The sequence below is a fragment of the Festucalex cinctus genome, chromosome 14 (genome assembly GCF_051991245.1).
Source record: "Festucalex cinctus isolate MCC-2025b chromosome 14, RoL_Fcin_1.0, whole genome shotgun sequence".
NCBI lineage: Eukaryota > Metazoa > Chordata > Actinopteri > Syngnathiformes > Syngnathidae > Festucalex > Festucalex cinctus.
The window spans coordinates 2,690,001-2,703,315 of NC_135424.1; the positions used below are offsets into that span (position 1 = coordinate 2,690,001).

At 42.3% G+C, this 13,315-nt stretch overlaps 1 protein-coding gene across 25 annotated transcripts in view; it reads left to right on the forward strand.

The window, feature by feature from the left end:
* The window catches only part of LOC144000875 (ankyrin-3-like), a 121,450-nt gene that overhangs the window by 44,838 nt on the left and 63,297 nt on the right, over positions 1–13,315 (forward strand). For 23 of the 25 annotated variants that reach the window (XM_077494597.1, XM_077494608.1, XM_077494591.1 and 20 more), the window contains exons 2-5: positions 8,844–8,945; positions 10,140–10,238; positions 11,986–12,084; positions 12,910–13,008. In XM_077494597.1, coding sequence (XP_077350723.1) covers positions 8,844–8,945; positions 10,140–10,238; positions 11,986–12,084; positions 12,910–13,008 — 399 coding nt within the window. Of the gene's footprint in view, positions 1–2,380; positions 2,580–8,467; positions 8,742–8,843; positions 8,946–10,139; positions 10,239–11,985; positions 12,085–12,909; positions 13,009–13,315 lie in introns of those variants that run through there. The other 2 variants (XM_077494600.1, XM_077494605.1) reach the window with 2 other exon arrangements.

A 13,315-nucleotide genomic window follows, 5' to 3' on the forward strand; every position in this document is an offset into this window, starting at 1 on the left:
CAAATCCATCCATCCAAATCCATCCATCCAAATCCATCCATCCATCCAAATCCATCCATCCATCCATCCATCCATCCATCCAAATCCATCCATCCAAATCCATCCATCCAAATCCATCCATCCATCCATCCATCCATCCAAATCCACCCATCCATCCATCCAAATCCATCCATCCATCCATCCATCCATCCATCCAAATCCATCCATCAATCCATCCAAATCCATCCATCCAATTCCATCCATCCAAATCCATCCATCCATCCAAATCCATCCATCCATCCATCCATCCAAATCCATCCATCCAAATCCATCCATCCATCCATCCATCCATCCATCCAAATCCACCCATCCATCCATCCAAATCCATCCATCCATCCATCCATCCATCCATCCAAATCCATCCATCCATCCATCCATCCATCCAAATCCATCCATCAATCCATCCAAATCCATCCATCCATCCATCCATCCAAATCCATCCATCCATCCATCCATCCATCCACCCATCCATCCATCCATCCAAATCCATCCATCCATCCATCCATCCATCCAAATCCATCCAAATCCATCCATCCATCATCCATCCATCCATCTATCTATCTATCCTCCATCCATATCTATCCTCCATATCATTTTTTTTCCCAATAAATATAAGAACAGCAATCGAAAACGAGACTCATGGGTAAAGTTGCATAACAAAACTATTGAAATTTCACCAAAATAATGCATTTTTGTATAATTGCAAATATTTGAGAAGAGAATCCTGATTGCAAATCTTGATCGACGACAAAAATGCTGAATTTCCAAAATAGTTCAGCGCTACTCACGATAACAATCATTCCTATTAAATTCGCCCGACAACATCATTTTGCAAAAATAAAAAGTGTAAACAGCAGTGCGTCTCAACAGATCATTTTCCCGATAAGTCGTCCTCCTCTGCTGTGGCCTCCCTCATCGCCATGGCAACCCTGCATTCTTCTTCCATTTTTTTTTTTGGGGGTACCAAACAAGGCTGCTCACTGCGGCTATCGTGAAAGGGGGGTGTGCGTGCGATCCAACAAATCACGCGGCCCAAGACGCCTCCTCGGGGAGGTCCGGAGCATCTGTCGCTCCCTCGGGTCGCTCGGTCGGCTCGCAGGCTCCTCCCGCGTTCTCACCCTCCTTCCAAATGTCTCACAGCAACGCTGACTGAGAGCGTCGAAATGTACCCGTGATGCAAAGTGGCGCCTTTCGACAATTGGGCAATTTAGGTTAGGTTTAACAGGTGTGTTCCTTTTAAATATTGTGAACATGACGACGACAATAGTGTGGCAGTTTTAATATCACGATATCCTGATATTGCCATTATCGTGACATCCCTAGTCGACAATAGAAAAATAGATTCTGAAAATTAGGGATGGGCGAGTACCGATACCGATACAGATATCGGTATCGGGCCGATCCCAGCCTTTTTTCAAGTACTCGAGTACTCGTGACGCAGAGGGAGAAGATGTTAAGTGAGTCCTCCTTGCCTGTAAGTGGCGCTAGCTTGCAGCGGTTTTTCACCAAAACTTCACCGGTTTGGAAATACTTCAAAATTGTGAATCTTAAACTAAAACAGCATTTTTGTGTTTTATTTTGAGCGTTAAGACAATTGAAGAGTGACTGTGCTGTTTTTTTTTGTCAAAATTAAAGGAAATATATTTGTTTAAAAATATCTTTTAGTGATTTTTTTTTATTTTTTAATTTGTCAAAATGTACTACTGGTATCGGCAGTTGGTATTGGTATCGGTGAGTACTGAGGTTCTAAGTATCGGCATCGGTCTGAAAAAAAAGTGGTATCGAACATCCCTACTGAAAATATTCCCTAAAAAATGGAATCGGTTTGCAACCTCTGTTAGGAGGTGATCAGATCATCCTGATCCCTGCGGGTGGAGAGGTGGGACGACAGTAGGGGGGGTTCTGTTGTCCCTAATACCACAGAGTGAGCCCTCCTAATCCTCTGTTAAAGTGTCCCCATTCACTGTTTTTTGGCTTGGGAAGGGGGAGGGTATTGCGCCTCACATGACAGCGTCGGTTGTTATTGTCATTTTTTCCTCTATGAAACGACATCACCAAAATAATTTAAAAAAAACCCCAAAAAAAACACTCATGCTGTCTACCACTTGCTGCTGAGCGCAGGTAGCACGGGTGCGCCGGACACACGCACACACGCGCACATGTGGTCTTTGTTGGGAAGAAAAGCGGGATGACAAAGAGGCGCATGCTGAGGGAGGCAGCAGCGAGAGTGGGAGGGAACACGGGGATGGCGAGTGGGTGGGATAATAAAAAAAAAATAAAAAAAATTGCGGGTGGGAGGGACGGTTGGAGGTGGTGGGTGGGGTGACACATCCCGGCGTAGTCATTTTGGCTTCAGGATTTGCACCGGCGTTCCATTTGCAGTTACATACGCTCGCCTCTCCCTAACCGCGGATTTCCCCGACCAGGCACAAAGACCCCGTCATCCTCTTCCTCCTCTTCCTCCTCCTGCTGCAGACTCAATGAAGGTGAGGAAGAAAGGGAAGGAGGCGGAAAAGGAGGGAGAATCCGTCGCTGTCATGGTAAGTCGCGGGGGAAAATGGGGGGTTTCCCTCCACGCGTGAAAGGTAGAGGCTGCGGGGTTTGATTGGGGTGTTTTCAAAATGGATTCTGATTTAGTGCTTTGTTTACTCACACCAGTGAGCCCCTTAGCATCATCTTCCTCATGCGTTACCTCCTCCGCTCGCTCTCTCATCCGCACCGCGCATGCGGAAAACCAAAAAAAAAAGCGCCTTTTGTTGTCAGCGTCTTCCTTTGTATTATTTTGGTATCCGACGGCGCTCGCGGGCGGCCGCTTGGAGTTGGACGGATGCCCGCGAGGTTGGGATGAGCGTCTGAACGGGCTGTTCGGGTTTCGCTTCGCTTTCACAAAGTGACAAGAGTGTAAAAAGAGTGAGAGAGGAAGATGGCTGTGGAGGAGGAACTTGCTTGCGACCTTGGAAAAATGCAACACAGTGAGGGATTTTCCCGCCATTTAAAACAGGTGTACTTAATTGAGTGTCATTTGTTGTGAGATTTTGTTAAATACCGAAAACTGCTGGACCAAAAGTAAACCTAAATTGGGTCCAAAAGGGGGCTGAGCCAACCAATACTGGGTTATTCACAATGGGTGAGGATTCTGATCCAACAATGGGGCAAAAATTACCATGGAATAGATTACCAGCTGTGGTTAAAATAAAAAATAAAAAAAATAAAAAAATTGTTTTAATTTTTTCACTTTTGCTATTAGTCACTTGCACGTTTTCGATGTTTCCCTCCTCCAACACACCTTGATTCAAATGATGAGGATCCTTATCGCGCTGTTGCAGAGCTTGCTCATAAACTGATCGTTTGTATCAGGTGTGTTGGATTAGGGAAACATCGAAAGCATGCAGGATGGGGGTTCCTCGAGGCAGTCGGTGACCGCTGTATTAAATGTTTCCCCTCCTGCAACACATCTGAATCAAATGATCAGTTATTCTCTGCAGAAGCCTGGTCAGGATCCTGATCATGTGAATCATGATCATTTGAATCAGGTGTGTCGGAGGAAGGAAACATCGAAAGCATGCAGGATGGGGGCCCTCGAGGCAGTCGGTGACCGCTGTATTAAATGTTTCCCCTCCTGCAACACATCTGATTCAAATGATCAGTTACTCTGCAGAAGCCTGATCGGGATCCTGATCATTTGAATCAGGTGTGTCGGAGGAAGGAAACATTGAAAGCATGCAGGATGGGGGCAGTTGGTGACCTCCGTATTAAATGTTTCCCCTCCTGCAACACATCTGATTCAAATGATCAGCTCATCAGCAAACTCTGCAGAAGCCGGATCAATCAATTGAATCAGGTGTGTCGGAGGAGGGAAACATCGAAAACATGTAGGACAGGGGCCCTTTGAGGATGGCAGTCGGTGACCGCTGTATTAAATGTTTCCCCTCCTGCAACACATCTGATTCAAATGATCAGTTACTCTGCAGAAGCCTGATCAGGATCCTGATCATTTCAATCAGGTGTGTCGGAGGAAGGAAACATTGAAAGCATGCAGGATGGGGGCAGTTGGTGACCTCCGTATTAAATGTTTCCCCTCCTGAAACACATCTGAGTCAAATGATCAGCAAGCTCCGCAGGATCCTTCCTGATAATCATCCTGATCCTGTGAATCAGGTGTGTTGGAGGAGGGAAACATCTCAAACATGCAGAACCCGAGTTTGACAACTGTGTCGTAAAGGCTCTTGCCATGGGAACCAACTGTTCACCTTTGCCGAGATTTGAGAACTTCATAGTTGCCTGAGTCATATTTGAATGTTTTTAGAAAACATAACTAATGAAAAAAAAAAGCAAGAAGAATCCAGTAGCCTCGATTCAACCTTTGCGGATTACCATGACCTGGATGAGTGAAAATTTGCACAGACATCGAGAGACACGCAATTTTTAATCTGTCTCTGTCTGCTGAACCAAACTATTTATCTCGCCGCCAGATGCATCTGCATGTCGTCGCTATCGGGTGGACATTTTTCTTTCCGCAAATCTATCCTCTGTTATTTTTATCTATTTTAATATTTTCCCATAATTGCTCACTCCAGATATCCAAAATATATTTCCGTACAAGTCTGTTGTGTTGCTTCGTATCCAATCGGCACATTTGACAGTTGTCGCAAGTCTTTATGCTAAGCTAAGATGACCGCTAGCTTGTTGAATGTGCCTTCAAAATGGCCGCAGGGCTCGTTTTTTTCATTTGATTGCGTTTCTCTTCATGGCCTAGAAGTGTGTTTATTTTTTTAAATCATATACATTTACTGTGATTTATGATTTGTGTGAACCGTAAAGGTCATGATAGTCGTCGTAACGTAAGAACCCCTTTGCAGTGTTCCTAAAATCTCCTTTCCTGTCTTTGAGCCAGCGGAGCACAGACGTGTTTTGTTTTCCCAAAATAGCAGCCTCGGTAATTGACAGTTATAAAAGCTTTGTGTACTACTGAAGGGTTTGTACATTTGAAACAAGAGAAGGTTGGAGAGTGGTTGTGTGAAAGGTTTGCTTTGTTGCCTTCTTCTTTACTGCACAACCGATATTTTTGTTTATGTGCGGCACTTTGTATACAGCAATGCCTGTTCTTAAAGCGCTTTATAAATAAAGTTGTGTTGAGTTGCAGCAGACAACCTTTTGGGGCCTGCCGTTGGCTGCCCCAGGCTTTTTTGTAGCTGGCCTCTGTGTGTTTTTTTTTTTTTTTTTTTGTTTAGTCAGGACAGTGAGGGATCAAGTGAAACAATACAAGCGCTGCTGCGGCCGCTCCGCTCTCAGCTCAGCCAGAATCATCAGCTCATGACATCAACCTTCCGTGTTTATTCGTGCGCTGGTTGCTCGCGGACGCGTTTGGCTGTTTCGCACCTTTGTTGCCAGCCTGGAAACAAACTAGAGTTGTATTGGGAAAAAAAAAAAATCTACTTTTATTGTATGTTATTGGTGCAAGTGGTGCATATTACGAAATGAACCTTTCTGTAGGCGTAAAAAGCAGGATCGAAGGGGAGTTGATGTTCGATAATCTTCAGCAAAAAAGATGAGGTGATTCTGTACTTCCTGTTTTCCTTCTTCTTCTTTAGTCAAATGTGCAATGTCAAACCATGTGTAAATGTGTGCCGCCATCTAGTGGTTGAAAGTGCAATTACACCCGGAATGAACGTTAGGAAGAACAAAAACGGTTATGAATTATACAAAAAAAAAAAAAAAAAAGCCTAATATGCATATTTCTCTTCTACTTCCACCTTTTTCAATCTTCTTATTTCAGACAAAGAAGTTTCAGTAATCTTATTAAGATTACACGGCTAAGCCTGCTGCTGTTTAATCAAACGTGGGATGTTAAGTTCTCACGTTTGCAGTGATCCCACAAATGAGCTACCTTTTTTTTTTTTTTAACCTCGCTAAGTTCGATTAAGAATAAAATAAACGTGTCATATTTCTCTACCGCCCTCCTCCAAGGCTTAACCTATACTCACTCACGCCGCCATTTTCTTTGAATATCCGATTCCGCGCGGTAGCTTAGCATTATTTCTCGTATAAATCTGCCGCCCTCTCTCTCTCTCTCTCTCTCTCTCTCTCTCTCTCTCTCCTGTGTGACGCACCTTCATCTCGAATGGACAGATTTCAGGAGGGCGGAGCCTCGGCGACATGTTGGTCACTCAGCATGAAGGGATAAAGCCACGAGATCCACGATTCGCGACTTCAAGCTATTCAATCTGCCACTTAAGCCGGCCGCATAAGGAAGAAGAGAATAGAATGACATCACGTTGGAGGAGATATGTCACATGACGTTCTCCCCATCCGATAACTGTTTGACCGACATAATAGTATTCGTTGGCTCCTTCGAACCTGCGCGCTTTTACGTTCAGAGGCATGTTGTTGATCATGCCGGCAAGCTACAGCACATAGCGCGCGCTTTCAGGCAGCGGGACTGCTTATGTAAGAAAGAGGACAACTGTTTGGATTTGGACCAGCAGACACACGCACACACGCACACACACACGCCGCACAGATGTTATCCTGCATGGGAAACTTTGGCTTTAATAAGCAATGAATGAGGACAGACTAGTGCGAGGTCATCGGAGAGGCTCCAGCAGGATTTTGTCACAATCGATACAAAACATACGTTTTAGCTTGGATTAAAGATGTTTACATATATAGTAGATTGTACTGTAGACCCCGAAACAAAAAAAAAATTGTTGACAATAATGTTCTGTGCAGCCCCACTAGTCTAAATATGGTATTTCATTAGTGGAATGTGAGTTAAGCAGTTAAAATCCAGCAGTTATTGTCATCGATATCAGGAGGCGGCCATTTTGCCACTTGCTGTCGACTGAAGATGACGTCAGAGTCGCTCAGGTCTCAGCTTAAAAAAAAACAGGTGATCTGTGATTGGGCATTGCCTGAGCCCTGAGTGACTGTGATGTCATCTTCAGTCGACAGCAAGTGGCAAAATGGCCGCCCTATGAGATGGATAAAAAGGGCTGGATTTCGCTGCATAACTCATATTTCACAAATGGAATATTAATCTGAATGTCATGTTTAGACTTGTGAGGTCACACATAAGATATTATTGTTAAGAAATGTTAAAGACTTATTTAGCCCATTATAGCATAATATTTTGTCTATAATTAATTTGATACTTTCATTATTTTTCACGTACAATTAGTACCTTTAAAAACACATTTTGCAACTTGATGTCGACTGAAAATGACATCACAAGGGCTCAGGTAACCAATCACAGCTCACCTGTTTTGTAGGTTTGGTCAGGTGACACTCACAAGCTGAGCTGTGATTGGTTACCTGCAGCCCTTGTGATGTCATTTTCAGTCGACAGCAAGTTGCAAACTGTGTTTTTAAAGGTACTAATTGTACATGAAAAATAATGAAAATATCAAATTTCTTATAGACAAAATATTGACTGCCAAAAATGGCTAAAGTGTCTCTTTGAGGTTGACTTCCCTTTTAGCCAATTACAGCCATTTTATGCATCGTGACAAAGCATGCTCTATTGGGTTGAGATCAGGTGACTGTCGACAGTCGAAGAATATTTATTGAGCTGTTAAATTATCAATTTTATGGCCATCAAATATAAATGTAGATGCCGCGCCAGGCCTTCGTTGCGACCACCTGAAGTGCTGGATCGTATATCTTAAGATTTGTCGTCCATTTGTAAAATGCATACTCCATAGGGTTGAGTTTAGGTCACTGATTTGGCCCTTGAAGGATATTCTTAACTCTTTTAGAAGTTCCCTGATGATGGTAATTTTTGGGGGGGATTAAAAATTAGGAGATGGAATAAAAACAAAAGTAGCAGATGCTTGATTGAAGAGCATTTAACTGTGTCAATCAAAACAAAGAACATTATTATCTTATTTTTAGCCACATTCCACAGCTGGTCAGCTGATGTTGCAGAGGTCATGAGAGCCGGGATGTCCTCTTTTTTTTTTTTTGTCAAGAGGGGAAGACAATGTTTCTAGATAGGGGCTGAGATATGCGCTTAAGTTGAAAGGTCACAGTAATCAGGAAATGACTCGGTGACAAATATTTTCCATTCACAATTTAGCACAGCGCGATGCTCTGATTCTTTTGTTTACTCTTTTTTTTTTTGTGGATCGGGCCCTTATCATAGGTTGTCGATCAGGTTGAAGAAGATTCTGGAATTAAGCGCTATTTTGTTTGTTATGAAGCGACAACTCTCACGTGCTACGAAAGCAGAGCATGGTCTTCAGTTTTTTCCGCTTTTCCTTTTGTCTGCCCCCCTCCTCCTTCCCATTGCTCACATTTTTTTTTTCTTATGGGGGCATATTTATGCTTGCCTCATCATTTTTATTTTGGTATACAAAGCCCCATTTTAGAGGGCAGGCCAGCACATTCGGGGGCGGTGGAGGCTGCCGCAGCCGAGAACTTTCGCTTGTCAGGACGGTGCCGCTGGGAATGAAAACATGCGTCGGATTTTGAAGACGGAAGCTCAGCGTCCTTCGGGATGTGACGGCTGACGCGCGGCGTTCCGGAGCGCTGCCGGCTTCCGTGTGGCTTCGGTCCACGGGATGTTTCGCTTTGGAAATCGTCGTCTGGTCAGGAGGAAATCGCAAACTTTCAACACGGCGGAGCACATACGGGACATGCGCGGACATTTAGCTTTGCTCTTCGGATGTCGTTCGTCTTGAGGAATGATGACCGAGTTCTACCTGGTACATGGAAATACTTGTACATATTTTTTCCGTTTTTCCCCATCATTTCCGTTTTGAACTCATGATTTTGCCCTGCCCTGTTTCTCGCTTGCCTCTCCGCAGTCTGACAGCAATGCCAGTTACTTGAGAGCTGCCCGGGCTGGAAACCTTGAAAAGGTCCTTGACTACCTCAAGTCTGGGGTCGAGATCAACATTTGCAATCAGGTGAGTCGAGCTGCACACTTTGCTGTGATCAAATACTCGTGAATTTGGTTTATTATATTGTTAAAAGGACAACATGGTAGTCTTGTGATTTTCTCCGGTTATCTTCTCCCTGTAGCTCGTACAATCGGGTGCCCCAATACTTTTTTCTGTTAGACGGTGTGAGGAGATTTTTTTTTGGTGGTGGACGATTCAATGACATCATTGATATGTTTTTGGCTTTTTAAAGTATTGAAGTTTTCTTCTTCCCACTCCTTTTTTTTTTGAGTTGCAGATGTTGAGCTTTCTTTGTTGCCACTGGTATATACATGTTGTTATTTTGTCATGTCATGATTATTTTCTGATGGTTATAATGTTTAATAATGTTATAATTACTGTTTGTTTTTTTGGAACATGTTATATAGTCTGGGCTGCTTAAAAAAAAAAAAACAATATATTAAATTAATATTTTTACAATACAATATTTTTATATTTTTATGTAATATTAACTCATTTACTCCCAATAACGTATAAATACGTTTTTTTATGTTCTAAGTGTCCCAAAGACGTATTTATACGTTTTTTTGTTTTTGTTTTTGTGCTAGAAGAGCATACAGGAGGCTTTGATGCAGCCTCTCAACTGCAAAGAACTGTTGTAGAAATGGTAGTTATTACACAAACGGCCAGCAGGTGGCAGCAGAGCAAAGGAGATCAACCAGGGCCATCTAGAAAAAAAGCTTAATTACTTTGAATTTTAAATAGATTTATGAAAACTGATGAAACTTAGCTCTCTTCTAATGCTAATTGCTGCAAAACGGAAACAGATAGAAACATACGTTTTCTTCCTGATGAAAGAAGAGACTTTAATCTTTCTTTTGATAGGTTCCATGCTTTTATAGCAATAGAACACAATATTCTGTGGGCCTTGCAAAATCAGTCAAAATCCAGTAAAACAGCCGGGAGCGAACGGGATTGCGAAATGTGAAAATGGCGGCGAGTGAATGAGTTAATATAACATTCTCCCATGCTTAAGGTGTAAATCCTAACCCTAAGTAACACGTTTTGTTGACTATTTTTCCATCAAAAATGGATGTTTAAAAATTGATTCGGCTGCCTATTGAATCGATTCGAGAATTGTAGTATGGCGATATATTGCCGAATAAATTTTTTTTTCATCATCTTACATCATGCGTGTATTTCGCTTGTTTCCTTTCTCAGAACGGCCTGAATGCTCTCCATCTCGCCTCTAAAGAAGGACATGTGGAGGTTGTGGCTGAGCTGCTGAAACTCGGCGCCGCCGTGGATGCGGCTACCAAGGTAAGGCGGGCTGCCCCGTTCAACCTCACGCAGCTCGAGAATCACCATTTGGACCACTTTTATTTTGTATTTTTTTATGGCCCGCGGGGATTAGACAGTGCAGAGCAAGTGCGAGCCTCTGCTACTTGATCGGTGGGGATGAAGGGAATTTATTTTGAATTAGAAGTCATTTAACAGCCTCGCCGCCGCCGTTGGAGGATTGGTATTAAATGTGCTCCGAGGGAGGCAGTGCGTTCTTTTCCTTGGAAATCCTAATGGTATGCATTATGGGAGGGGTCTGCCTACTTGAAGTCGCTTTCATCTGATGCTAATAAACGCTTTTGAGGGGGAAATATTATCCCCATTAACGTCTGGCAGTCGGTTGCGTGGCCCCGCCTCTCTGCCACAGGCTACGAACCTTCTGCTGACAAACACATAATGTGATGAAATATTCAAGAAGAAGGCGAGAGTCTCCCCAATTAAAGCCTCGCAAATGTGAACAGACCCCCCCAAGCGGTCTGCGGGATTAGTGGAAGGTCTTGGGGATTCTTTGTGGGTGCTGGCAAGCTTTTTACAAACCAAGTTTTTTTTTTTTTTTTTTTAAGTCAACGAGAAGGAGGTCGAAGTTGTTTCTTTGTTCGTGGTGATGTCGTTTGTATTTTCTTTTTCTCGCAACATTAAGCAGTTTTCAGGTATAAGGTGTGACGTGTCTTTGTGACAACTATCTTATAGCTAAAAAACTTGATGACATTTTTGGGATTCTGCACCCAAAAATTGGTTTGGAAAAAAAACAACAACAAAAAACCTCTGGTGGCTAGTTGTGCAATTTAATTTTCACGAGGCATGTTTTGGCCCTTCAATGTTTGAAATCCACTCTAATTGTCAGATGAAGTACAGTTGTGTGTGATTAATATAATTTATTAATTAATATATAATAAATTATATATTATAATATAACATCCATCCAATTTTTTTAACTGGTGGCTCCTCACAAGGGTCGTGGGGGGCGCTGGAGCCTATCCCAGCTGGCTTCGGGCAGTAGGCGGGGTACACCCTGAACTGGGTGCCAGCCAATCACAGTTTTTATAATAATCATAATAATAATAATAATGATATAGAATTATTTTATTAATTATTATTAATATTATAATAAGGTGAACCAAGTCAATATGTGGAAGAACTCAATGTGTGCTTGCATTAGCAAATAAGTGCCTCAATATTAAGTGTTATTAGATATGTAGATTGTTTATATGCATTGTTGTTATATACAAAAGCACAATATTCTTTTTTTTTTTTTTTTAGTATGAGCGTTTTGTTTTATACAATATTGTGACCCTTTTTTTTTTTTTGTATTGCCAACATCCCCACAATATCGTGATAACTGTCGTATATTAGTGACCTTCATATTGTGATGATATCGTATCATGATGTTTGGATATCGTCACGTTCAAGTATACCTGTCAAAGGCAAGGAATGAGTTAACTCGGTCACGATGCTGCCGTCACGCGGGTTCATCAAAGCCTCCCGCGAGCATATTTACGGTCGAGTCTCGGCGAGAGTTCATTTATGTGCGGCATCGGAAGTGACACATCGTTGGCAAAGTGCGCGCAGGGGAGAACTCGAGCGCCTTTGGAACTGTGGAAGCGTGATCGGTGTGTCACTGGGATACCGACACGGATATAAACAGACTTGGCGTGCACACGCACACACGCAAAACAGGTGCGCGGGAGCTTAACAGCATTCCTGTGGTTGCTTGCGTGTAATCCAGAAAGGAAACACCGCCCTGCACATCGCCTCGCTGGCCGGCCAATCGGAAGTCGTCAAAGAGCTGGTCACCAACGGAGCCAACGTCAACGCGCAGTCTCAGGTGAGTTGTGCCACAACGCGCAAGTCACCGAAGCAAAAAAAAAAAAAAAACATAAAAAAACAACATGGCATCCCCTTTTTCAAATGATGTTTATCGGGAATCACTCAGTCTGGCTCCCCGCCCGGTAGGCTTGCACACAGCCGCCGGCGTCACATTTTAATGCCTGCGCTGTCACGTCAAGGTGAAATCAAGGTCTTCATGTTTTCTTTTTTTTTTCTTCTTTTTTTAAATTATTATTATTATTTCTGCATTTCAAAGCAGTGCAAATGTTCCCTATGTAGTATATTGAAAATATAAAAATCTAAAACTATATAATAATTAAAAGTACAACAGAGGTGTCCAAACTACGGCCCGGGGGCCATTTGCGGCCCATTTCGTCCATTTTTCAGTGGCCCGCGACATATGCTAAAAATGGCATTTGACTCAGTTTAAATAAAATAAACAAAATAAACAAAAGAAAAATGTTTGGAGATGGTCAAAGTCAGAAGGGAGGGTGTCGAAAAACTGGTGCCATTAAAGGTTATTTTAGTTAGCTAAAACTAATGAAAAAAACTAAGAGTAAAATTCAAAAAACAATATCGTTACCGATAAAGTGCTTTTTAAAAAACGAAAACTAACTGAAACCACATCTATAATTATAGCAAACGTGTTTTGTTTCCGTCTTTGGTAATTAATTTAATGCGTGAGCCTTCTTCTGGATCTTATATTGCTTTATTATTTAAAATTGTCAGCCTTGACCCACCTTCATCCACGCATTTGACTCTGTTGAGGATTCTGATGCATTACAAAACATATTCCAAAATGCGTTTTTTGTTTGGGCTTCAGAATGGCTTCACTCCTCTGTACATGGCAGCGCAGGAGAATCACCTGGAGGTGGTCCGCTTCCTCCTGGAGAACAGCGCCAGCCAGAGTATGGCCACTGAGGTACTCGACATACTTCTCTTCTCATGAAGAGAAATGTTTTGCTCAACTAATTTCCTTGCATATGTTAACAAAAAAAAGCTACAGAATCAATTTTCCGTTTCAAAATGATTTGATTGACAATGATTTCTGCTTCATTTTATAGATCTGCAAATAATTGTCATGATCCACTCCAGTCTAACTCGCTAATGCTAATTAGCGCGCTACTTGCGGCACTTTTTATCTCTTAAAAAAAAGCGGCTATTCAAACAAAACGCTTCAGGAATGTATACAGAGAATCATCTTAACATTACTCACAGGTATATACTCT